The following is a 23,645-nucleotide window of genomic DNA, read 5'->3' on the forward strand; positions in this document are numbered from 1 at the left end:
CTCCATATGTGCTGCTCCACACAAACATCCGCTCGAGCTGCCCAGACACATATCTGCCCACGGCTAACCTGGATTCATCCAGACGTTTCCTCAACACGTGTGTTCAGGCTTGCTGTTGTATGCCGGTGGTATGAACACCGGTGGTATGTACACCCTTCTCCACCCTATTTATAAAACATTTTATACATATTAGAGATATTTCCATTAAGAATGCTCTCAAGCCATATTGAAATGTGTATAAAGTTGAGAGGGTTAATGAGGTCCGCAGGTGGCAGTTGGATGACAAAACCAAAACCAAAACATGCCATGTAAAATCCTATTTAACATCTCAACTACAGACTTTGAGGCTGTTGGTAAGCATGTGAGGCAGCGACCAAGCGGTAATGTACCTATATTTGGTGAGCCTATTTCTTCTTCAACCTGTATGACTGTAAGGAATGCTGAGGAAAGGCTCTGTGGGTCGCAGCGGCTGCAGAAAGAGGCTCTGTGAGCTGGCTGTCTGGCTGCGGATGGAGCAATGGGGGAGGGATGGATGGATGGAGTTCAGTGGGAGGTTGGATACAGAGCGCCAGTTGTGGAATTCCAGGAATGAAAGTCAAATTGGCGTTGAGATCTGAGCAAGGAATCAATTGCACTTTATGGAAGCTGAGAGAGGTGTGTGTATGTGGGTGTGGGTGCCTGTGTGTTTTTGTCTTTCTAAAATGACCACAACATTAACCCTTACCACCCATTGATAATCCCATGATATGATGCACACACAAACACACACTGATTTGTCCTATATATAACATACCGAAAGCTTACTAATGGTCTGATACACAGGGGGATATCATCTTCATCAGACATGTGTTTATGGTTGTTTTATATGTTATTATGTCTGGTGTGTGGATCATATAATGTGTGTGTGTGTATGTGCGAGCACGCATGTGTGCGTCTTCTCCATCTGTAGCCGACAGTCTACACGCCTTGTAATTAACATGCTTTTTTCTGCCAGATGCTATATCTGTATTTAAAGAAGCATGTGTGGTTTCTCGATTGTGGTACAGCATAGGATCTATATAGAGGAGAAAATGAACTTGAGATTGTGTGTGTGTGTGTTTGTGTATGTGTTTGTGTGTGTGTGCCCTCATGCGTGCGTGCGTGAGTGTGTGTGTGTGTGTGTGTGTGTGTGTGTGTGTGTGTATGAGATCATGTGATTTATATTAACCTTTTTCCTTTCTGGTTTTGATCAAATTAACTGAAGCAATCAACAGAATTCAGGCAGAATCATGTATCAGGCATTTGAATTTCTCAAAAGGATAAAATACTGCATCTTCAGAATGACCCAACGACACCCACATACAAAACAAAATAAATAACAGCCCATTCCAAAGTCAGTTGTCAACATACGAAGGGACATTATCTCATAAACTCTCTCAAACTGAACTGTTTCCTCAGAATCACCCTGGAATGACAAGTGTAACCATGGCTGTTGTAACGGCCCAGCTTCCAGTTTACTCTATAAAACATTAAGCAATGGAAACAGTGAGTGGCTTTAGCAGGGCGTGGCAGCATTTGGATGGAGCTGGGTCCATTTCTGCTGGTCTCTGACACATACTAGATGCGAGGGGAAAACTGGAACACGGCCACGTTGGGCTCCACGAGCTGTGTCCACAATGCATCTAAATACAGTTGTCGCTCCTTGCAGTAGAACAGCAGCCGTATTCACTAATTTGCGTATTATAAGGCTTCAACCGCTAAAGATTTTAGGCCCCAGGGGACACAGCAAAACTCAGAGGTATGATCTGATCCTGTTCCACCTTAAAGGTTTATCCACCTTAAGTGAGCCTGGGCCAAATCTGTAACTTAACACAGATTTTGTTTATTTCTTCATCATCTTTGACCTGTCAACCAGCCATACTAGTCGGGTTTAGTTACACTGACGATAATGATGACAACCAAGAATGCCTCACTAACAAAAATTGGGGATGCTAAACCAAAACGTTCCTCCCCTTATGGAATAATCGGGAGGTATTTGGTAGTGCTGCACAACTGACAGAAGTGTAATTATGATGTCAGCCTGTGCAATAAAATAACCGCTAAAAAAGCCTGCGCTTATTAATTTGTTGAGTACCGTACAAATGATTCCAAAATGGCTTTATTTCTGTAAAATAGATGTTTGTTGGTTTGTTTTTGTATGTTTCAAAGCAAGTTGAAGTTTGCATGCTTGAGTTGAGAAATACATGCTTCAAGTACTTTTTGTGTACTTTTTATAATCACACAAGTACACTTGTGATACCATTTCTTTATTATACTGCAATAATGTACACAGTTATATCACTTTTCACCAAAAGATACAGCACTGCTTGATACTAACGTTTTACACAGTTGGCACTGGTACACCTTACTTTTTCATTTAGATGCACTTGCACTTTATGAAGATGAAGCAAATAATAGATTTTAACTATAGAGGTACAATATGGTGAAAAACTCTACTACATTTATTTTAACAGATTTTATTGCAATTGCAAATTGTTGAAGTTTATTGGGAGTTGTCACTTTTGTATGACAAATTCAACTTACTACTTTATGTATTTGATCAAACTGATGTATCAAATATTGTATCTAAACTATGATGGCTGGTCATGGGTTGTCTCTCTCAGCTGTGTCAAGACGCCGCCACCTCTTTCAACACCTAGCCAGTGCAGATCATAGACTTCTCAGGACAATGGACAGGTGAAATGCTTCCCTCTGCCAGTTAGGTCAGGTCTTGGCAGACACTGTCAGGCTCAGGGACAGGTGGACCTGGCACAGCAGCATTTCTGATGGAGAAAAACTGGCAGTGCCCCAATCAATGAGCAGAATGAGCAGAGCTATGTTTAATCTGATCTGCTGGATATCTGCCACACAGATGCAACCAATAAAATGTTCTGTCATGCTCAGCAAATTGTCTGGCACATGTGTGAAATAATAGTAGCCAAAATAGTCACATGCTGGAGCCTTGACAGCATTTGAGATTCAACTCTGGAATGCTGTGGGAACTTTTCACACAGGTAGTTCAGAAGGTAATTTCATCAAGGTCCAGTACACAGGTTACACAAATGCCATGATGAAGCCTAAAAACAAAGTTGTGCAGCATTTTGATGACACACATCTTTGTGATGAATGGTGCCACTTTCATTTCTCTTGTTAACTGTAACGCCTGCTCCTGCAGGCTGATGGACCAGAAACTCCCACTAACATGTAGTGCCGCTTTCAGACACACAATGGAAACAGTTCTGCACACATCAGTACAGGAAGCTGAAAGGAGAAAAAAAATCCCTTGCCTACTGGTTGTCACTCAGTCAGTGTAATGCTAGCAGTTAGCTATTGCATTTTAGCATGTATGCAACTGCTGTGGGTCAAGATCAATAATCATGGTAAATAGTTATATCATAACCATGAAGGATGTCACAATCTTGTTCAAACATGTTTCATTTGAATGGCATTGCAGGATGGAATTGCGGTGGTTCTGCACACACTGGCAGTTGTCGAAGAATTTGTTGCTTTTATTTCACTAAAATTAACCTGTGGTTCTTTTTATAGGTTACTTATGCTGTTATTGTCAATGACGGCGTAAAGTGAAGTGGGGGCATGATCTTAGCTTCAGAAGGGGGGATGCTTTGAGAACTTTAGCTCTAAACGAATTTGTACATCCTTTTTGGGCACACAGCAAAATCTTCTGACTGTGGCGATTGTAAAGTGGCCACACAGAGAATTTCTATCAACATTCCAACATATTTTTCCCCCATAAAGCCACTGAGGTTTGAGTTTGCTCAGAAGATACTAGTTTCACTGCTGCTTCCTCAGCTTTGAGTTGAGGAATTTCAGAGGAATGTTGCTCATAAAGTCATCTCTTTCCTTAGTTCTCACAGAGTTCTCCATCTCTGTAGTATTTGTGTCACTGCTTACACTGTGTGTGTGTATGTGTGTGTGTGTGTGTGTGTGTGTGTGTGTGTGTGTGTGTGTGTGTGTGTGTGTAATGGGTGTTGTAGCTGTGTTTGAAGACAGTGTGACATTTTGGCGTAAGTGCTGTTTTAACACACTCCCACCAGGTTTCACATGCCCCGCTCTGATCTTGGTACACAAAGAGCCGCTTGTACCTTTATAGACGTGAGACCTCATCATTATTATACAAGTGGTGAAAAGTGGTACCCACAGCACTTCTGCAGCAATAAAACTGCCTCATCAATTCTGAGATACTTAGTTAAACAAATTAATCCATTGGTTAAAAGAGTTGGCAGCCTGTTCTTAGAAAATGAGTTCATGTTCTACTTTATGCCTCTGGATTGTTTTACAACAGCCAGGAGATCACTTGACATTTATAAAAGTATATAAGCAGAGCTACACTAACATAGGAGAGAAGCACATTGCTGGTCAGGTGCTAAGCTAACTACAGTACAGCTCCTGGCGCCATCTGTGCGCAGAGCAGAGTGGCTTATGGGTTCTAGTGTATATAAAGACCTACAGTGATTCCTTGCATTATAAGAAAGGTTCTGTTGGCTGGATGAGAAGCTTCAGCAAGTTAGATTGTTAATAATCCATGTAATAGGATAGCCTACTTCCTTAAGACAGTATCGGATGTAAACCTTCCTTGAAAATAGGTCCAGCATCTAATTTTCCAAGGAGCTCAGAATTGCAAACATACATGTTTCCTGGTTTTGGCCATGTTGAAGAAATGACTTTTAATTGCTAAATTTAAGAAGCTTTCTAATAAGCAATCAGTTAAATCATTTTACTCTCCAATTACCAGCCTATTTATATTGTCATTGAGAGCATTTCAACAAGCTTGGGCTACAACTGAGCTGAATTACAGCCTCTCACAGGTTGTCTAATCACAGCGAGTCAATGAGAACGGGAAATTAAAGCGATAATGACAATCGAACAACACAATTAAACACTTGAAAACACTGTAATTAGAATGGCAAACATAGAAGAAAATGTAAATAAGGTCATCTTAATATTAATATAAGGTAGTCTTAATATTTCAAGCAATTCTTATATAACAAAAGAATAAAGGAGCTCCTTTCGGCTCAAAGTCAGGCAGATCAAGTGCTACTTGGTCGGGTGTGTGTGTGTGTGTGTGTGTGTGTGTGTGTGTGTGTGTGTGTGTGTGTGTGTGTGTGTGTGTGTGTGTGTGTGTGTGTGTGTGTATTTATGTACAGAATGCAGTCCTTGATGAATAACGATGGTGGTCTGTGTATGCTTCCTGTCACAGATTCAACAACTGGAGACGCAGGTGATTGACGCAGAGAAACGAGCCTTCACCGCTCACAAGCAGGTAGAGCTACCCACAAGAGTATGTTCACTTGTTCTTTGACTGTGTGGTCATGTGCCCTTATAATATATATTTGTGTGTATATGTGAGTTCAGGTGCAATGGATGGAGGAGAAGCTGAAGGCTCCAGATGGTCAGACGGGAGACTCAGAGATAAGTTTGTTTCAGCGGTGCCAAGAACTGCAGGCTTTAGTTCAGGAGAAGGAGGACCTCATCGCCCAGCTGGAGCAGCAGCTGGAGGAGCAGGTTAAACACACACACACACACACACACACACACACACACACACACACACACACACACACACACTAACAAAGGATTTCATCACATGACAGATGATGTCATACCAGTGGAGTTTCTTATTTTCCCTGATATGCAGCTTATAATCAAAGTCTCCATGGATACAAAAAACAACATTCCTTTTGAATTTTTGGTGTTGCACAATACAGTCATATCTGACAGCTGAACACCAGACTCAAAGTCTATTGTCATGTCCTCAGAATGTATTCTGTCCAGGAAAAATCCTTTATATCCCTTTTGATTCAGTCAAAGGAAAGCAAAACTTAACTGTGTTCATTATTGACATAATGTACATTGTGATTCCTATACAGTACAAGAGAAGCAAAGTACTTCCTGAGCAGACTCCTTTGATATTGATATTCTAATGTTGACCACCCTCCCTTCCTGTGATCAACCTTTAAAGTAGTGTTTGTACAAACGTTTAAACACCGAATTTTAGTGAAATCAAATCAGTCACTTCGGTTCTCCAAAGTACATTGCTGTCTTCAACAGCTGTCTTTTCATCCTTAACATTTCAGAGGCATAACTGACGTTTTTCACCTCCTTGATGCCCGATTTGTCTTTGTTCCCAACAGAAACAGATGAGGCTTCAGGATGCCAAAACAGTGGAGGAGAAAGCAGCTAAGATTAAGGAATGGGTGATGCTGAAGTTGTCAGAGGTAAAAACATGAAAAAATAAAGTATTCCCTATTAAGGCACCCAAACAGTTGACTATACATGGAGAAGATTAATAACCTAAATTGCATGGTGAATTTTAGGGTCATCAATTATTTGTACCAAGCAGTTGTTTTACATGAAGACTTGTTTATTCTTCAGTTTGAAGTGGAGAACGTGGCACTGAGAGAAACCAACAAGCAACAAGAAGCTCAGATTTTGGAGCTTGAGAAGCAAGTGCAAGGTAATGGATGGTATACACACACACACACACACACACACACTACAGGGTAATTGGGCCAATTTGAGGTCTGATTTGTCCCTCCTAACAATTGCAAGGGTCTTCCCAAAAGGCTGTCCAGATGGTCTGAGAATGTGAGGGTGTTACAGGTCAATTCATAAGGGCTCCTTATCTGCTCGCTGACTCATTGGTCACACCTTACCATTTCAAACACATTCGATATTTTGGATTTTTAATCAGGATGTGTACCACAACAGACAACCAGAAGGAAGTCTTAAGCTTAACATTAACTAGTAAATGGTACTGCTGTTGATAGGTAATAAAACTGATCTCACCCTCAGTTTCATCCACACTTTTGTCCTTCTGCTTTTGTTTTTTCTTGCTACAAGTCATTACTACAGCAGTTTGTTGAACCACATCAGTCTCAGGTTTGTTTCATCTGCTTCTACATGAGATCACATGAGAATGTTGATCTGACCATCTTGATAAGGTCCTTTTGTGTGACGTGTCATTTTGTTCAAATTTTTTTAGCATTTTGACGTGACTTTCATATATACTGTGTATTAATGTTGTCAGTTCTAGAAAGTACCATAATTTTTTTTTTTTAATTTTTTTTTTTTTTTATGTTTTCCAGAATTTGAGCAGAAGTCTTTTGGGGGAAGGGGAGTGCTTTGCCGACCAGGTGAGGCTCAGCGTCTCAGCAGTCTGACATTTGGATGCTTCCAGGTGAAGGGGAAGAGCCCACAGGTCCTCACTGGACCTCAGCCCTCCCAGAGGGCCATCAGCACCCAGGGAGAGACTGAAGGAAGAGTCCAAAATGGTAAGAAGACCCCATCCCATGAGGACATGGAACTCTTTCTTTGATTCAGTGTATTTTTGGCGGTAATTAGACTCTGGGACACTCCATAACTTTGGCCATCTGGGTTACCAGAGAAACATTGCCAGTATAAGCTTGCTATTGGACAACTATTTCAATTGGATTCTCAGCATTTCCACTTTTGATGTGATGATGAAAGCTTTGCTACACAAAATGCACTAAAATGCCACAGGTCATTAGTAAAGGCAAAGGCAATGATTCTCTCTTCAGATATACAAAGAATATCTAAAAACTTGGTTCATGAACATGGATGGACATGTTTTATCTACATGGCTAATTTGCAAGGGCCTTATTGCTGCATCCTGGTGTTGGCGCGGCCCACTAGACATATGATTGGCTTAAGGATAACAAGTGGAGACATATGATTGGCTTAAGGATAACAAGTGGAGCCGGACATTTCTGTCACGTGCTGAAGGAATGTCCAGCTACACAAGACTAAGCTATATAGATTAGAAGAGTCTGTAAAAATGTACTTGACTTGAAATAAGGCCCGAAAGCCGCTGGGATAGGATCCAGCCCCCCCGCGACCCTTAATAGGATAAGCGGAAGAAAATTGATGGATGGATGGACTAGAAATTAAAAAATGCTGTACAAAGGGGTTATGACACAAACTAGAAATCTTGACTTTGGCCACAAACATTTTGGTAAGAATGGAGATATGTTGTTACTGTGAGTCACATAGTTGTTTTTAATTTATTTGGTTTTCATGACCCCACTGAAAGTGACAAAAAAGGATTATTTTGTTTTGTTTGCTTTGACAGATAAAAGTAGTATGCAAACGGCATCCTCAGGGATGGGTGGTGAAGTCCATAGACCAGATCAGGTCAGACACCTCGATGCCCCTCAGGAAGTCTGCACATCTGACATCCCTGGCGAGAACACCTGTGGACCTGAGTCTTGCAGTGTTTCCTCAATGCTCTCCAGTGCTGCATCAGAGGGGGAGGGAGCAGGAGGGTGTAGCTTGGAGTTTAGTCGTCCCAGCAGCGAGGCCTACCTGACTGCCTCGGATGACAGCAGCTCTCTGTTTGATGATGACATGCAGCGAGCAGAGCACCCCGTCTTTAGCCTGCTGGGGTCATCAGAAGGGGCAGTGGGAGAGGATAAAGAGGGAGAGGAGGCACACAGGGCCAAGTTGGAGGACTGCACCTCGGAGGAGCTCAACAAACGGTTCCAGTCCCAGAGACTTGACTCGTCATCCTCATCCAGTGAACCCAACACCCCCAGCCCCATCCTCACACCAGCTCTCACTCCTAAACGGCCCAACCCCCCCCAGGACCTCAGGGACAACCCCGCTTCACCCAAACAACCGAGGCTGCGGACTCAAGCAGGGTTTGGGTTGAATGTGGCTTTGGCCAAGAAACACTTGAGTCAGCCTCCAGTCAGCACTGAGGCAGCACATGGACAAACACGCAATGCCCTCAGCATGCTCCGCTCCCTCCGGCCTCAGGAAACTGACCTTGACCAAGAGCAGACAGCTGGCATGGAGACAGGCAAGGATACACCTCCACCAATGATCCCCAACTCTAAAACCAAGCCCCCCTTGCTGTCCTTTCAGACCACATCTGTGTCTTCTGAAAATGGTGGAGAGATAAGCCCGGACTGCCAGAGCTCAACACCTGGCAGCAAACCTCCCACTCCCCCTTTACACCGACTCCCCTCCTGGGTAAGAATGTCCATGCTGGTTCTCATGTCTGAATGTTAGCAGGATTACACAGTCATTGCCACACAGCCGATGTTCGATGTTGATGGGTGGGTGTATCACAGGCAATGGAAAAAAGAATCCATTAAATGTTGGGACGGATGAGTTTTATCGTATTACATCATTTTTGTGGAGGAATGTACTCTCTAAGATATGCTGATTTTTTTCTCACTTATTTGGCTGATAGCCAAATAATTTATTACTAATTTACACTAAGTCTTTGTGTAGTGTAACACAGCAAAGCTTCATAGTGAAGGTGCAGAAGCTGCTGACGATTTAGAGTTTGGTTTTTTTTTTTTACTGGAAAGAAACTGCAAACCTTTTGATTCATGATTCAGTACCTCTAAATAATGATGTCTATGAATGACTATCAAAGTCATTTTTTTTTTCATTTTTTGTTTGTTTTGTCAAGATTTACTGGATGACCATTTCCATTTCTATTTTTAAAAGGCTGCTAAATGTCCATAAACATCACTTTATCCTTTATACAGTTGTGTAGTATAGCTGAGAATAGATGATCATTATTATCCAGGAAACATTGTCATTCAAGACTGAACCAGCTACTTGTAGTATTTCTTCACACCAGCAAAGGAAGCTGGAGTATTGCTGCTCTTAAAAGAGTTAATACCGTAATGTTACAATCTTTCTATTTAAAGCATCAGCTGATAAAGTTTCTCCACAGGAGAGTCGTATCTATGCTGTGGCTAAATCAGGAATCAGGCTGTCGGAGACCTCCTGCACAGACCCGGCCAGCAAAGGTGAGGCGGAAGAAAAGTTGGCAACTGATTACTGTGAACGAAAGTCTTGGCTTGGGAGATACTCAACAGGCTCTTTCTGTTTTGCAGACCCCTCCCTGCAATCCTCCTATCCTGCCTTTGTAATGTACACATCCCTCATTTATAAAAACATGACTGCGCCTGTTTATACTACTCTGAAGGGGGTAAGTTCACCAGCTGCTACCTTTGTTTCTACCAACTGCTACATTCTATAGTCTAAGTTGCCCTTGAAAGTAAATTATTGCTGTGGTCCCCTTAGCCCTCTAGTGGTCAAAAAATGTCTTAATGCAGCTCATTTGTGTCAATCACTGTCTCAGAGTGTACCGACTGTGGGATAACCACTCTGCTTCCGTCCCCCAGAAAGCCACTTTACTGAGCAGCAGTCCGTTTTTAGATGACTCGTCCAGCTCAGAGGAGTCATCCAGTTCTGGAGAGGAGGATGGTTCTGTGTGCAGCTCCCATACCTCCGCCAGTTCCCGCAAGGACAGCAGCCCAGGCAGCCCACGCTCACTCAAAAGAGGTACACTGTTGGTAGGATTCCCAACGCAGATGAAGGGACAGTAATTGTTGAACACAGCATCTGTTGCTCTGATCAACCTTTAACGATTACAGGTTTCCATCAGTTTGTTTTGTGTATGCGACAATCAAAGGTGTATCTACAGCAAGTTTTATTTCTAGTGTTGTTATACCTGCAAAATAAAGTTTACTATAGCTGCAATGCTGCACGGTGGTGCAGTGGTCAGCACTGTCGCCTCACAGCAAGAAGGTTCCGGGTTCCGAGTCCTGGCTTGGGCACACGATCTTTCTGTGTGGAGTTTGCATGTTCTCCCTGTGCCTGCGTGGGTTCTCTCTGGTACTCCGGCTTCTTCCCACAATCCAAAGACATGCAAGAGGGGACTAGGCTGATTGATACTCTAAATTGACCATAGGTATGAATGTGAGTGTGAATGGTTGTTTGTCTCTGTATGTTGGCCCTGCGATGGACTGGCGACCTGTCCAGGGTGAACCCTGCCTCTCGCTCCTTGACACTGGGATAGGCTCCAGACCCCCCCGCTACCCTTAATGTAGGAATAAGCGGAAGACAATGGATGGATTTCGCTGCAATTTATGAATACTTCTATCATTAATCAATCTGCTGAATATTTTCAGGATTAATCAGTTGTTTTGAGTCCATTGCAATTTCCTCAAATCTATGTGACATGTTAGAATTGTTACTTTTATCTATCATGCAGCCCAAATCACAAAAATCTCCACTGTCAGGCTGGAACCAGCAGTGTTTAAATGTTTTGCTTGGAAAAAAGGACTGAAATGTTTAATCAGTTATTAGAATTTTTTAGTTGTTTTAAGATTAGTTTTTTTTTCTACTGATTGATAGATACATTTTTTCCAGGTCTAGAATTTACTGTGAGCATATTTCTCTTTTATTAGGATGTTTAAGATTATGACTGAATGTGTGTGACGTGTATTGTTACCTCATCAATGAGGTCACGTGGTCACTGCTGTTGTTTTGTTTGTCTGACTGTCTGTTAGCAGGAAACCTCAAAAAATATAACTGTAGTTGAGGAGCAATTAATTAAATTTTGGAATGGAACTGGATGGGATTACATCATTTCTCCTTGGCAGGAGTGTATGCTCTTTGAGTGTCCTCTAGTTTGTTAATGGTTTAGGGATCATCGCTAAACCGTGACTCAGTCAGGAGTGTCAAAACGAACTCTAGAATTTTAAGCACATAAGTAGATCATTCTACAGAATCTGTGTGTTGTCCATGTAATTGACGGATTATTTTTGTGTGTGACTGTAATAGTTGGCTAGTATATTTTGCTTTTCTTTTCTTTTACTCAGAGATATTGACTGTTGTACACATCATTTTCTTTTGCTTTTCCTGCAGCTGTGTCAATGTCTTCGATGACATCAGAAAGTGACTACGCCATCCCACCTGATGCCTACTCCACTGACACAGAGTGCTCAGAACCAGAGCAGAAACTCCCCAAAACCTGCTCCTCTGCAACTGACAACAGCAAGAGTGTGAGTCAGTCAGCTTTACCCTTCCTGCACACATAAATTGACTTTACAAATTATTAGGACACCCCCCTAGCAAAAACTACAACAGCAGCTGTAATTTTGAATGTGTAATTGTTTTGATCATCTGTTTGGAGTGATTTTTCCAGTTCTGTTGTACTGTACTAGTATTTAGGTGTTCCTAATATTTACTTTATCCTATTTACACAAAATAATGTTGATTTTTTTTGACACAACCTGACAAAAATGTGCATGTTGGCCTCACTAGGATGGCTTTGCAAACCTCACAACTTTAATAGCCTGAGATGAACCTTGTGCAGGCACCAGTGAAAAATCATGTATTTGTACTCGTACCTCAACTTGGATAGTAGAACTTCACTGTGCAGAATAATATATTGGCAGAGTTTGATACTGGAAGGCTGAATTATTTTCAGATCATAAAACATCTGTGTTCCCCCTTAGTTTGGATTCATTCAAAGGAGTTACTTAGACAGCCAGTTGTAGCCCAGTATTATAACTGGAGGCCTCCAGTACACAAACTTCATTGTGATGTTTTCAAGGCATTTGGCCATAATTCAGTGCCATCTCAGTAACACCCTAACGTAATAACTAATATCATTTTCACCCCAAAAAAAAGATCTGAAACCTTTCATTGAAGTCTTTAAAGTTTGCACAACATATAGCAAATTATCCGTCTTGACAAACACTGATGTAAACTGTATGGGAACTAGTTAGCAGAGGGAAAGCTAGGCATTTGTCTTCAATTTTCTGGGGAGAGTCTGTAAAATCTTTATATATGTTAAACACTCTGACATATTCAATTATATACAAACTTTTGCCTAATGTAGGAACCTATGGAGAAGTCAGGCTACCTGTTGAAAATGGTGAAGACCTGGAAGAAAACCTGGAAGAGGCGCTGGTTTGTCCTCAAAGACGGAGAGCTGCTCTACTATAAATCACCTGTGAGTATGAAACCAGGACTGTTGAAGTTGTTGTCTGCACATCCACTTATTGGTTAAACTGTGCATCATCTCAAGCTAGCAAGCCAAGAGAAGACTGAACTTTTTCCAGTTGTCTGTGTGATCACTGCGTTTGAGTCATTTTCCCCAGTTCCTGGTTGTGACACATGCTCGTTTTTTTTTTTTTTTTTTAAACCCCAGGCTAATGACAATGGGCCTCATTCATAAAATGTCCTGACACACAAATTTGTGCTTACACATTAAAGGAATTTTTAAATTAAGTCTTACAGGCAAAGGCAAAACCTGGTGAAACTCTTTGCCCCTGACATCTGTTGTGCATTTCTTGTAACATGAAAGACTTTGAAAGCCAGGGTATACACAAGATGTCAAGACTGGGCATAGAATTGAGGCTTAAAAAATGTTCATTTATTTAAGAACAAATTTTTACATAAGAAAATTTTGAGATTGAAGCAAAATGTTTACACATATTAGATATTACTTAACATACATCTAAAGACAGGCGGCACGGTGGTGCAGTGGTCAGCACTATCGCCTCACAGCAAGAAGGTTCTGGGTTAGAGTCCCGACTCGAGCACGGGATCTTTCTGTGTTGAGTCTGCATGTTCTCTCTGTGCCTGTGTGGGTTCTCTCTGGTACTCTGGCTTCCTCCCACAGTCCAAAGACATGCAATTGGGGACGAGGCTGATTGATACTCTAAATTGACCGTAGGTGTGACTGTGAGTGTGAATGGTTGTCTGTCTCTATGTGTTGGCCCTGTGATGGACTGGCGACCCATCCAGGGTGAACCCCGCCTCTCACCTGTAGCCGCTGGGATAGGCTCCAGCCACCCGCGACACTTAATAGGAATAAGCGGAAGACAATGGATGGATGGATGGACATCTAAAGACACACATAAAATTAAATCACTAAATTACATCACTAAACATTCATATTCAATTCAATGTCTGTCCACATTGTACATAAAAATAGATAGAATACTACTTCTAAATGGTTTGATTCTCTGTCATACGTCTTCAGAGTGATGTGATCAGAAAACCTCAGGGTCAGATTGAGGTCAACGCCACCAGCAGCATCGCACGTGGAGAAGGAAAACAAGTTCTCCAGGTATTCAAAGAATTGATGTCATTATTCCAATTCCTTTCACTTTGGAATCAAAGCTGAATGTGTAAGTGGTTTTTTTATTCTTTTTTTAACACGTTTCTACATCTCCGGATGGGTTCTGCTTCCCTTTCCTCCACCTGTCTCCCATTGTTCCCTGTAGATCATGACAGGAAAGCGGGTGTACTACCTGAAGGCTGACTCTCCTAACCTCCTGGAGGAATGGCTCAGGGTGCTGCAGAGTGTGTTGAGGATGAAAGCTGCCAGCCCTCTCTTCACTCAGCCCGATATTCGGCCCGGCATGAAGGGACTTCTGATCAAGGTCCCATTACTGCATACAGCAACATACAACTTCAACAAAATCAAGTGAAATTACATTTCCCAACCCCACTGGTTTTGTATTTGATACAGACAGTATACATGTATCTGCCTTTATTTATTTCTAATAAGATTTTCACTTGTGTTCTATCAACGGCAGGTGAAACACGGTTACTCTAAGCGAGTTTGGTGTGCTCTGATTGGCAAAACGTTGTACTACTTCCGAAGCCAAGAGGACAAGGTACAGTTACCACTTCCAAGCTATAGAGACAGAACTGTAGTCCTCTAGTCAGGCTAAGTGAAAAGTGTCTCAACTTCCTCATAAATCAGTCAACAGTTTTGAAATCTGTTAGGTTGCAAATAAGGAAATTTCCGTCTCATGGCATTTGAGAAGTGACTGTTGTATCAAAATTTTGTGTGTGTGTGCGTGTGCGTGTGTGTGTGTGTGTGTGTGTTTTCAGTTCCCCCTTGGTCAGATTAAGCTCTGGGAAGCCAAGGTGGAGGAGGTGGACAGGTCCCGGGATTCAGATGATGACCTGAAGGCATGTGGGCGGGGCTTACAGGCCACTCCCTTCACCATCACCATCCACCCGCAGGAGCAAGGACCAACATACCTGCTCATTGAGAACCGCCATGAAAAGGTTGCTCATATTTTAGACTGTTGAGGTTTGAGTTTCTCTGTGTCGTCATATTTCCTCTCTGCTGTAGCTGCTGTTATTAGCACGATTAATTTCTTTCGTCATCCAGCAATTACTGATCATACAGATGTGAAAACACGGATTAACTGGGGAGATGATTTAAAAAAAAAACTTTCCAGACATTTTCTGCTAAGCACAGCAATTGGAAATGTGTTTGTGAATTTGCCTGAAACACCTGGGCCCCTCCTTTACTTGTTAGACACAACTTTTTATTTGTCCCCAACAGTGAATATTCATCATTTTTTATGTATTTTGCATAAATGGGTACCATGTAAACAATGGTTTTTAAATACACTTTTGTGGCAAATGGTTTTTGCCTGCATTCATCGAAATAGGGTTGTGCTAAACATTTACTATAGATCTGTTGAAAGTGATGAGATGTAGTTATTTTAGTGTCAGACTCATATGAATATCTTATGTGTGGGTTGGAGCTCGTTTGCATGTTCTCCCCGTGCCAGTGTGGGTTCTCTCCATGTGCTCCAACTTCCTCCCACAGAACAAGAACATGCAAAGTTAGGTGAAGATACACAGCCTTTTGAACATGTCATAGCTGTGTAAACGCGGGTGTATCTGATAAAAGACGTTCTGGTCCCTTTCTTTCTTGTGTGTCAGCCATTCTGGTGAACACAACACAACACTACATTTTGAGGGCTACTGAAACCTAACAGGGCCACAATGAATGTTTAACCTGCAATGACTCAAAATGATTTCTGTGAAAAATGCTTAAATGCCTGTAGGTGTGAAGAATGTGTGAAAGGTTGTGATGGACTGGCAACTTGTCCAGGATGTACCCTACCCTAGATATGAAAAATGAAAATAACCATTCGGCCAATAACCGAAACTGAAAATCAGTACTTTTGAACTTGACATGTCACTCAAACCTATCTTGCAGACAAGTTACTGATCTTTCTGCAAGACAGTCCAATTCCCCATAACAGCTGAAGGTTTCTCACACTTTCATTTGAAAATAAACCATACATGCTCTTAGCAACTGTGCTTTACCAGTCATGGAGAAAGCTACAGCTGCAGGAAGGTGGTACTGGACAGTGCATGTACCCAGCAGACACATTGATTTTGGCTAACCGGCATCAGTGATTGGCACCTTATTTGCTGATAGGCTGATGCCAGTCAACCACACGCATATGGGGTGATACTGATGTTGAGCTGATAAACCAGAGGATCCCTATCAGCTGGGATAAGCTCCAGTTCCCCATGACACTGTACAGAACAAACAATGCTGAAAATGAATAGATAGGTCTTTTATATTGCATTCGTTCAGCAATTTGTCAGTTTCTTCTTTCTTTGTAGACATAAAATCTTTGCATGTCTCACTCAATGAGTTTTTTGAGCTTTCTGGTGGGTTTCATAGGTCATGGTACAGTCAGATGATGTCAGCATGCATGCTGCTGTTTCACTGGAACTTAACTTTACCTTCATGTTCCTGGAAGTCAGGGAAACTTTGGAGAAAGAAAGAGTAGCCATACTATTACTCCTGTTGTGCATTGTTTTTTAATCATCTCATATCAACAAAGCCTATAAAACCATTTTAATAACTGAAATCAAGAAATCCGTGTCAATAAAGAATCAGCTGCAAGCCAGGTAGCAGCTGTTCCAAGTTTATCTGAATGATGTGAGTTAAAATTCTGGTTTGCGTAATTTAAATGTCTGTGTAGGACTCTTGGCTGTACCATCTGTCTGTAGCTGCCGGAACTATGGTGGGCAAAGTCGGCACTGAGTTTGAGCAACTAGTGGGGAAACTCTTTCAGCTGGACGGAGATGCAAGTAAGTCTTTCTACAAAATGTTTCTACTTTCCAGTCACTGATGTAACCTCGTTGGTTTATTTTTAGTATATTTTACGAATGACATTTAATTCATTTGTATAATTTGTACTTGCTATTAGCTAGTAGTTTGACTCTCTGTCTCTACAGACTCTCCGGCCTGGAGACACCCCATGTTGTGCTTCAGTAAGGAGGCTCTGTCCTCTCCTCTCACTACACTGCCCTCACAGGCCCTGCAAACAGAAGCTGTCAAACTCTTTAAGGTACTAAAATATCCATATAGGTTTATTTGCAAACTGTTGCTTTGGCCAATTCAAGAAAATGTAACAATTTCTTTACATAAAATTTAACAGTTATTTTTTTTAAATTAAGAATGCTTGAATTTACATATTCTGCTTAAAAATAGTGTCTCTCAGCCACGCTATCTCTCATGTGAACCAAAAATCGTTCAGTGCTTAATATGAACTGGTCCTGTCATTGTATTGGTTTGTCCTCTGGCATTTGAATTAGGGAGCAATTAGTAATCACAATCAACACATGTCACAGCAATATCCACCCATCCATCCATTTTCTATATGTTAAGGGTTGCGGGGGGTGGAGGCTGGGAGGGCTGGAGCTTATCCCAGCTGACATTGGCCCTGGGCGGGTCGCCAGTCTGTCGCAGGGCCATCAGGAGCAATAGGGGCTCATTACCTTGCTCAAGGATACTTTGACATGGTCAGCAGGGAAAGTGTGGATCGAACCAGCAACCCTTCGGTTGCTAGATGGCCAAGTCATGCCATCCCTTTTCAGCAATATAGATGCAATAATAAAAGATTCAACAAAGTGGGCAGTTTTATTATCAGTACTTTGAAAGTGTTTGAATATCTATGGCCTGCTTGTATACAATTAAACAATTTAATCAGACTTAAGTGCAACTTGCTGATAGGTTTGTCGGATTTTCTCTCCTGTGTCTTCATAGACTTGTCAGCTTTTCATTAACGTGGCTATTGATGCCCCGGCCATCGACTATCACGTCTCACTGGCCCAGAGCGCCCTGCAGGTGTGTCTGGCCCACCCTGAGCTTCAGAATGAGTTCTTCTGCCAGCTCATCAAGCAGACCCAAAGGAGGCAACCACATGGCCACCCAGGACCCCTACAGGTGTGTTCTCTCACCACATGGTGGCAGCAGTAATCTGTTGTAATTGATGGAGCTGCTCGTTTGGTAAAAAATAAAGAAATACAAGATGTCTGAAAAAGTGTCAAATCTTCAGGGTTCACTGAGTCAATTAGAATCCAATTTTTTTTCTAGAAATATGGAATCGAAATTGCTAAAAGTCTTGTCAGTAACCACTACACCACAGTGGCCACTATCCCACAACAGCTTTTACATAGAAGCCCTAAAGAGTCTTCTCAGGCAACATCCTAACCCATTTTAACTTCTGGAAACGCCTGTCTTAGTCTTATGGCAACATTCAGTCATGTGATCATCCTCATCCAATAACATTTATGCACAACACCTGAAGTCAAACCACCACCAGAGGGCTGAGTGAGTGATTGAGCGTCTAAAGGAATGGAAATTTCCACAGCATGAATCTAATCTCAGCTCTTTCTGATGATCCTCAACCACTGTTGCTTCAAAGTCACAATATGATACTGTACATTAATGAACTCCAAGCAGCTGATAAACAGAATAAATACCTGCTGTAGCAGTGATAACTTGTTATTTAGGAAAACACTATGTTTGTCTCCCATGCACAATACTGTAATAGCTCAGGTTGCATTCAGGTACAGTCCGTGTAGGTAACAGTGGATCTGTGTGTCGTTCTTCAGGGCTGGCAGTTTTTAGCCTTGTGTGTTGGACTGTTTCTGCCTCAGCATCCTTTCCTCTGGCTGCTCCAGGTTCACCTCAAAAGGCACGCAGACTCCAGGTGAGGAAACCTCTGCAACAAAAAAATTTAGGTTTGGCCAGTGATTATTCCTCTTAAAACGTGAACAAATGTATCTGAGCAATTCCATATTTTTTTCCAAAAATGCTTGTTTTCTTTTACTGTTGTCAGTCTGGCGGGCGTAATTCACCTTGTGTCATTGCAATTTTTGAATAGTATAAAGTTCCACTCAGTTTGTCGGCTTCGCAAACAGCACACCAACTTTGTAGTTCTCCTCTAAGTGACTGCCTTCACCTAATGAAGCTGACTGTTTGTGTACCTGACACACAACCACACACATACTGTATAACTACAGCCCTTGTCAGTTTACTGCTATGGATGTATTTGAATACAGTTTGACTACTTAACATCCTTCAGTGATAATTCAATCCAGTTATACATGAATGCAATGAAGTGAATGAATACATGAACTACAGAATTAATTATCCTAATATTTATCAGCATTTACATTTATGAATTCATTTTTTTAAATGATGTAACATGTTTATTATTAGGAACTTTAATCACATTTTTTTTCTAAATTATTAATTTAGGTGGCTGTGACTGTTTTTAGGTGAATTCCAAATATCTGATTACACTTGATATCATTTTGTCCTCAGAACTGAAGTGGGTAAGTACGCCATCTACTGCCAGCGCTCTCTGGAGCGTACGCAGCAGAAGGGCGAGAGGCAGGCCAGGCCATCCCGTATGGAGATCCTGTCTATTCTCCTGAGGAATCCTTATCACCACTCGCTCCCCTTCAGTGTGCCTGTTCACTTCCTCAACAACACCTACCAGGTAAAAATAATACACACTCATAGGAAGATAGAAATTATTAATGGTAGAGGGACAGCTACAGAGCTCAGTCACACTTATCTTCCAAGGTGATTCAATTGTGGCCTGAATATCAAATCAAATGTATCCACATGGCAAGAATCTGCTGATAGATTGTTACAAGTTGACTCCATGCCACACTGTGACCAGACACATTTGAAATTCAACCCATTATAATGTCTTAAATTGACTGTTTATCCATAACCACACCAGCACCTCTGTGGATTGAAGTGTTGGTCATTTTGATAGACTAGTATCTGTTTAAATGCCATGAGAGTTTGACCAGACATTCGTGGTTCTCAGAGGACAAACTTTACTGACATTGGTGCTACTCCGACTTTTCCTCTGATGCCATCACAAGGTTCCTGCAGTTCTACAAAAAGTCTGGACACTCTGAGCGAACTACTGCCAACAAAAGCTGATTATTCCATCACCTAAGGTCACCTGCATCAAAAATCAGTACTTGAACACTCTGCTAAGAAAATAATACTTAGTCAACTAGCGCAAATATTGTGAGATAATAACTCCCCCATACCAGCGGGCACTGTGGGCACAATGCTTTTGTGACCTCTGGTTGCTTCAAAATGTATAAAGCCTGCTTTAAAGTTAACTTGGTTTTTGCTTGCTTCTTTCCCTTGTGTTTCTCCTCTCATGTTCTGATTCACTTTGCTGAACAGCCAATCAGAACATGTTCTTGAACCAGCAATCTCCGCTGCCACTTCAACACATTGAATCAGTTGATGATGAGGGCAGAATACAGTCAATGTAGCAGGACACAATGCAAAGCCTAGGAGCGAAATAAGCTCACTGACAGCCCACTGCCGACCTGGTGTCAGGGCCTTTATAGTCTTATAGTTACATTTCTTCAAGAAAACTAACTTTATATAAGACTACTATGGCTTATCAATAGTCCTCTGTAAAATACTTCGCTCTTCATAGGTGGTGAGCTTTGATGCATCAACCACAGTGGACGAATTCCAGTGTCGCCTCAACCAGGACACTGGCATGAGGAAAACAGGACTTTCTGGTTTCAGCTTATACACCGATGATCCCACAGGACGAGAACTGGAGCACTGCCTGCATCAAGGAAGCATCAAGGTGCAGCTCTTATTCATAAAAAAAACTACTTTCTGTTTGCACAAAGTGTTTAATGCTAATTGGATGTCTTTCTGTCTCTGGCAGATCTGTGATATCATCTCCAAGTGGGAGCAAGCATCTAAGGAGCAGCACACTGGCAAGTCTGAAAACACTAGGACTGTCCGGCTTACCTACAAGAACAGGTAGGTAAAGACTACCTTAATCTTTTTATGTGCATGTGAATTCAATAAGGTTGCATCTATGACCATATTTACTATATACCCTTAGTATCATTCCCTTTCCATCCCCAGGCTGTACTTCTCAGTCCAGGCGAGGGGCGAGTCCGAGAGGGAGCGCTTGTTACTGGCCTACCAGACCAATGAAGCTATCGTGGTGGGACATTTTCCTGTGAACAAGGAACTAGCTCTGGAGATGGCTGCCCTGTTGGCCCAGGTCGGAAAGCTAATGCATTTTTCTAAAATAATGTTCATGTATTTACCAGCGTGTGGGATAATGATGTTAAAATTCAGTCCTGGAGACCCCTACTGTAGCAGGATCTAGAGGCGGTTTTAGTACTTTGGCAGATGTTCATTCATTTGAGTTTGGACTGATTTCTTACTGTTTGTGTGACAACTAGGCGAAATGCAGTCGTGAAGCTTTATAGGTGAGTAGTTGAGAGCTAAAAGAAGGCTCTGTCTGAAAATTGGTTTGGTCTAAGCACCAGAAGGAGTTAGACCCCTAAAAATCATTCATTTTAAGTCTCAAAACTAAACAGCTGTGTATTTCAAATCCCGATGAAGTTTGAAGATAGGTGTTTGACTCGTGTAATAACATAGTAATGACTCCTGAGTACAGGTATGGGTGGGAACATCAACATGTGCACTGGTGTTGTTGCTCATATGATCTCATCACAAACAGTCTCTAGTTCTTTATCTTGTACACGTACAGTCTGTCCTGGTTTAATGATTTTTATTCTTATTTTTCAGGTGGAATTTGGGGACTTTGAACGTCCCTTCTCTGCTCCTGGATCAGCTCAAACCAAGTCTAACCAAACCCTGAAACAGGTCCTGGACAGATTCTACCCTAAACATTACCGGCGGACCTCATCTGAGGAGCTGCTGAGGTATCAGAACACACTGAAAACTGGCTCAGTCTACACATATATCTTAGAAAGGGTCATTTATTTTGTCTGTCCTGAACAGAAACATACAGCTACACAATAACTATTTTTCCAGTTGTGTAGCACAACCACATACATAAAGCTTCATCTCAATATGATGAATGAATAGTTCCTTTCTTCCCCTCAGACAGCTGCTGCAGCGTCTCTCTGCCCGCTGGGCCTCGCTCAGGGGTCGAAGTTCATCTGAGTGCGTCAGAATTTACCTGACTGTTGCCAAGAAGTGGCCTCTCTTTGGTGCCAAACTCTTTGAAGCAGAGGTGAGTGTTTGGATTATCTTGTATAAATCATGATTGTCTTATCAAGATATTTACAAATGTTTACATGGGATTGTTATTTGCTCTGAAATTAACAGCTTTGTTTGAATATGATATTGTTAAGGCTAAAATATAAACTGAATATGCATAAAGTATGAATAAACCAGATCAGAAAATCTTGACTCCATAGAAGTATTTACACAGTGTGATGGTTTTAGTATTTTGTCCCTTTGAAGTTTCTCATTTGGATGGAATACTGCTGTCATGCAGATATTACTCCACCTACATTTACTTTTATGTGCTCTAGTAAAGCTTCAATGTGTAATTGAAGAATCTCAACTTCATAATATATTTTCACAGGGGATTATGTACAAGTAAGCTTTAAATGACATTTGGGTTAAGGAGATGTTTCTGTCGTATAATAATGATGTCACTTTATCAAACTCTATCTAATGGTGGCAATAAATGTGTATGTGTTTTAAGTCTGTCACGCCATCTCCGGAGCAGTGTGTACGTGTTTGGTTGGCCGTTCATGAAGATGGTATCAGCGTTCTGGAGCACAACTCCATTGTAAGTTTTACAAATCATGCAAGCAAGCAAGAAGTATAAAAACGTTGATGCTGAGCAGTACGCGCATATCCAGGCTTCATGATACACACAGGTCATTGGTTATTGAACTACTGGGTTCAGTCACTAATGTGTTATTTCCTTCAGTAGTTGCTACTTTGCAGCACATTTAGTGACATGGAAATCTTTTAAAACTTCGGGGCTCCCAAAGTTCAAGAGTATTGACTGATCTAGGACAAAAGTGAAAAAGGTCAAATAAAACATAAATGACATTGATAGGTGGAAAAATAGATGAAAAATGCCCATCACAGTTTCCCGGAGTTCAAAGTGACATTTTCAAACTGCTTCTTTTCAGTACAAAACACGCTAACTTTTCTGTCATGAAAAGCAGAAAATCCTGATAGTTGAAGAGATACTTTGCACAAAAAGTGCATTTTATCCCTGAGCTCATGAAGACATTTTCCCCTCCTGCATTTTTTTTTTACTTCAGAATGCAGAAAGAGCCAGCCACATATATTAAGCTTGAAGATATTCCGTGAATAATTTCTAAAGCGTATGAAGCGTTCGATGGCATCCACGTCATCTTAGTCCTGATCTACACTCAGTAATCATCAAACGTTACGATTTAAGCTTAGAGGGTAACTGCTAGCCCCTCCAGTTGGGAGCTCATTCATGGTAGAAAACTGACTTGAACCATTTCGACCCCTCTAGTTCAAGGTAGCGCTGAACTGTTTGTGTTATTGTGTGTTGGGTGTTTTTAGCATTCTTGGGGTTTTTTGCATTGTGGAGTCACAAAGAAGTGATTGGAAGGATCAAGCTAGTTGTAATAGTGTGCCAGTTTTCACAGGGTATTCAGATAGGTGTGTGACAGTGGTTAGGGTCAATCAAAACAGAAGTGAGAGGGAAGGATGACAAGTTTTCATGACTGGGGTACGAGTGATTCTTGCTATAAACAATTCCTATTCATAACTTATATAAAGGGTGGCACGGTGGTGCAGTGGTTAGCACTGTCGCCTCACAGCAAGAAGGTTCTGGGTTCGAGCCCTGGCACAGGATCTTTCTGTGTGGAGTTTGCATGTTCTTCCTGTGCTT

The 23,645-nt window shown here is 41.6% G+C and overlaps 1 protein-coding gene across 2 annotated transcripts in view; it reads left to right on the top strand.

The window, feature by feature from the left end:
* Nucleotides 1–23,645, top strand: part of plekhh2 (pleckstrin homology domain containing, family H (with MyTH4 domain) member 2) — a 37,025-nt gene that overhangs the window by 7,910 nt on the left and 5,470 nt on the right. For both annotated transcript variants that reach the window (XM_086180832.1, XM_086180833.1), the window contains 26 exons: nt 5,237–5,299; nt 5,392–5,541; nt 6,171–6,254; nt 6,412–6,493; nt 7,125–7,310; nt 8,129–9,030; nt 9,749–9,824; nt 9,912–10,006; nt 10,203–10,362; nt 11,731–11,867; nt 12,710–12,823; nt 13,859–13,945; nt 14,103–14,261; nt 14,418–14,498; nt 14,719–14,898; nt 16,629–16,737; nt 16,885–16,997; nt 17,696–17,875; nt 18,547–18,644; nt 19,262–19,439; nt 20,415–20,573; nt 20,658–20,755; nt 20,864–21,005; nt 21,539–21,675; nt 21,860–21,989; nt 22,470–22,556. In XM_086180832.1, coding sequence (XP_086036958.1) covers nt 5,237–5,299; nt 5,392–5,541; nt 6,171–6,254; nt 6,412–6,493; nt 7,125–7,310; nt 8,129–9,030; nt 9,749–9,824; nt 9,912–10,006; nt 10,203–10,362; nt 11,731–11,867; nt 12,710–12,823; nt 13,859–13,945; nt 14,103–14,261; nt 14,418–14,498; nt 14,719–14,898; nt 16,629–16,737; nt 16,885–16,997; nt 17,696–17,875; nt 18,547–18,644; nt 19,262–19,439; nt 20,415–20,573; nt 20,658–20,755; nt 20,864–21,005; nt 21,539–21,675; nt 21,860–21,989; nt 22,470–22,556 — 3,987 coding nt within the window. The remainder of the gene's footprint in view (nt 1–5,236; nt 5,300–5,391; nt 5,542–6,170; nt 6,255–6,411; nt 6,494–7,124; nt 7,311–8,128; nt 9,031–9,748; nt 9,825–9,911; nt 10,007–10,202; nt 10,363–11,730; nt 11,868–12,709; nt 12,824–13,858; nt 13,946–14,102; nt 14,262–14,417; nt 14,499–14,718; nt 14,899–16,628; nt 16,738–16,884; nt 16,998–17,695; nt 17,876–18,546; nt 18,645–19,261; nt 19,440–20,414; nt 20,574–20,657; nt 20,756–20,863; nt 21,006–21,538; nt 21,676–21,859; nt 21,990–22,469; nt 22,557–23,645) is intronic.

Source organism: Aulostomus chinensis, chromosome 16 (genome assembly GCF_037954235.1).
Source record: "Aulostomus chinensis isolate RoL2024-O1b breed Wild chromosome 16, RoL_Achi_v1.0, whole genome shotgun sequence".
Classification (NCBI taxonomy): domain Eukaryota; kingdom Metazoa; phylum Chordata; class Actinopteri; order Syngnathiformes; family Aulostomidae; genus Aulostomus; species Aulostomus chinensis.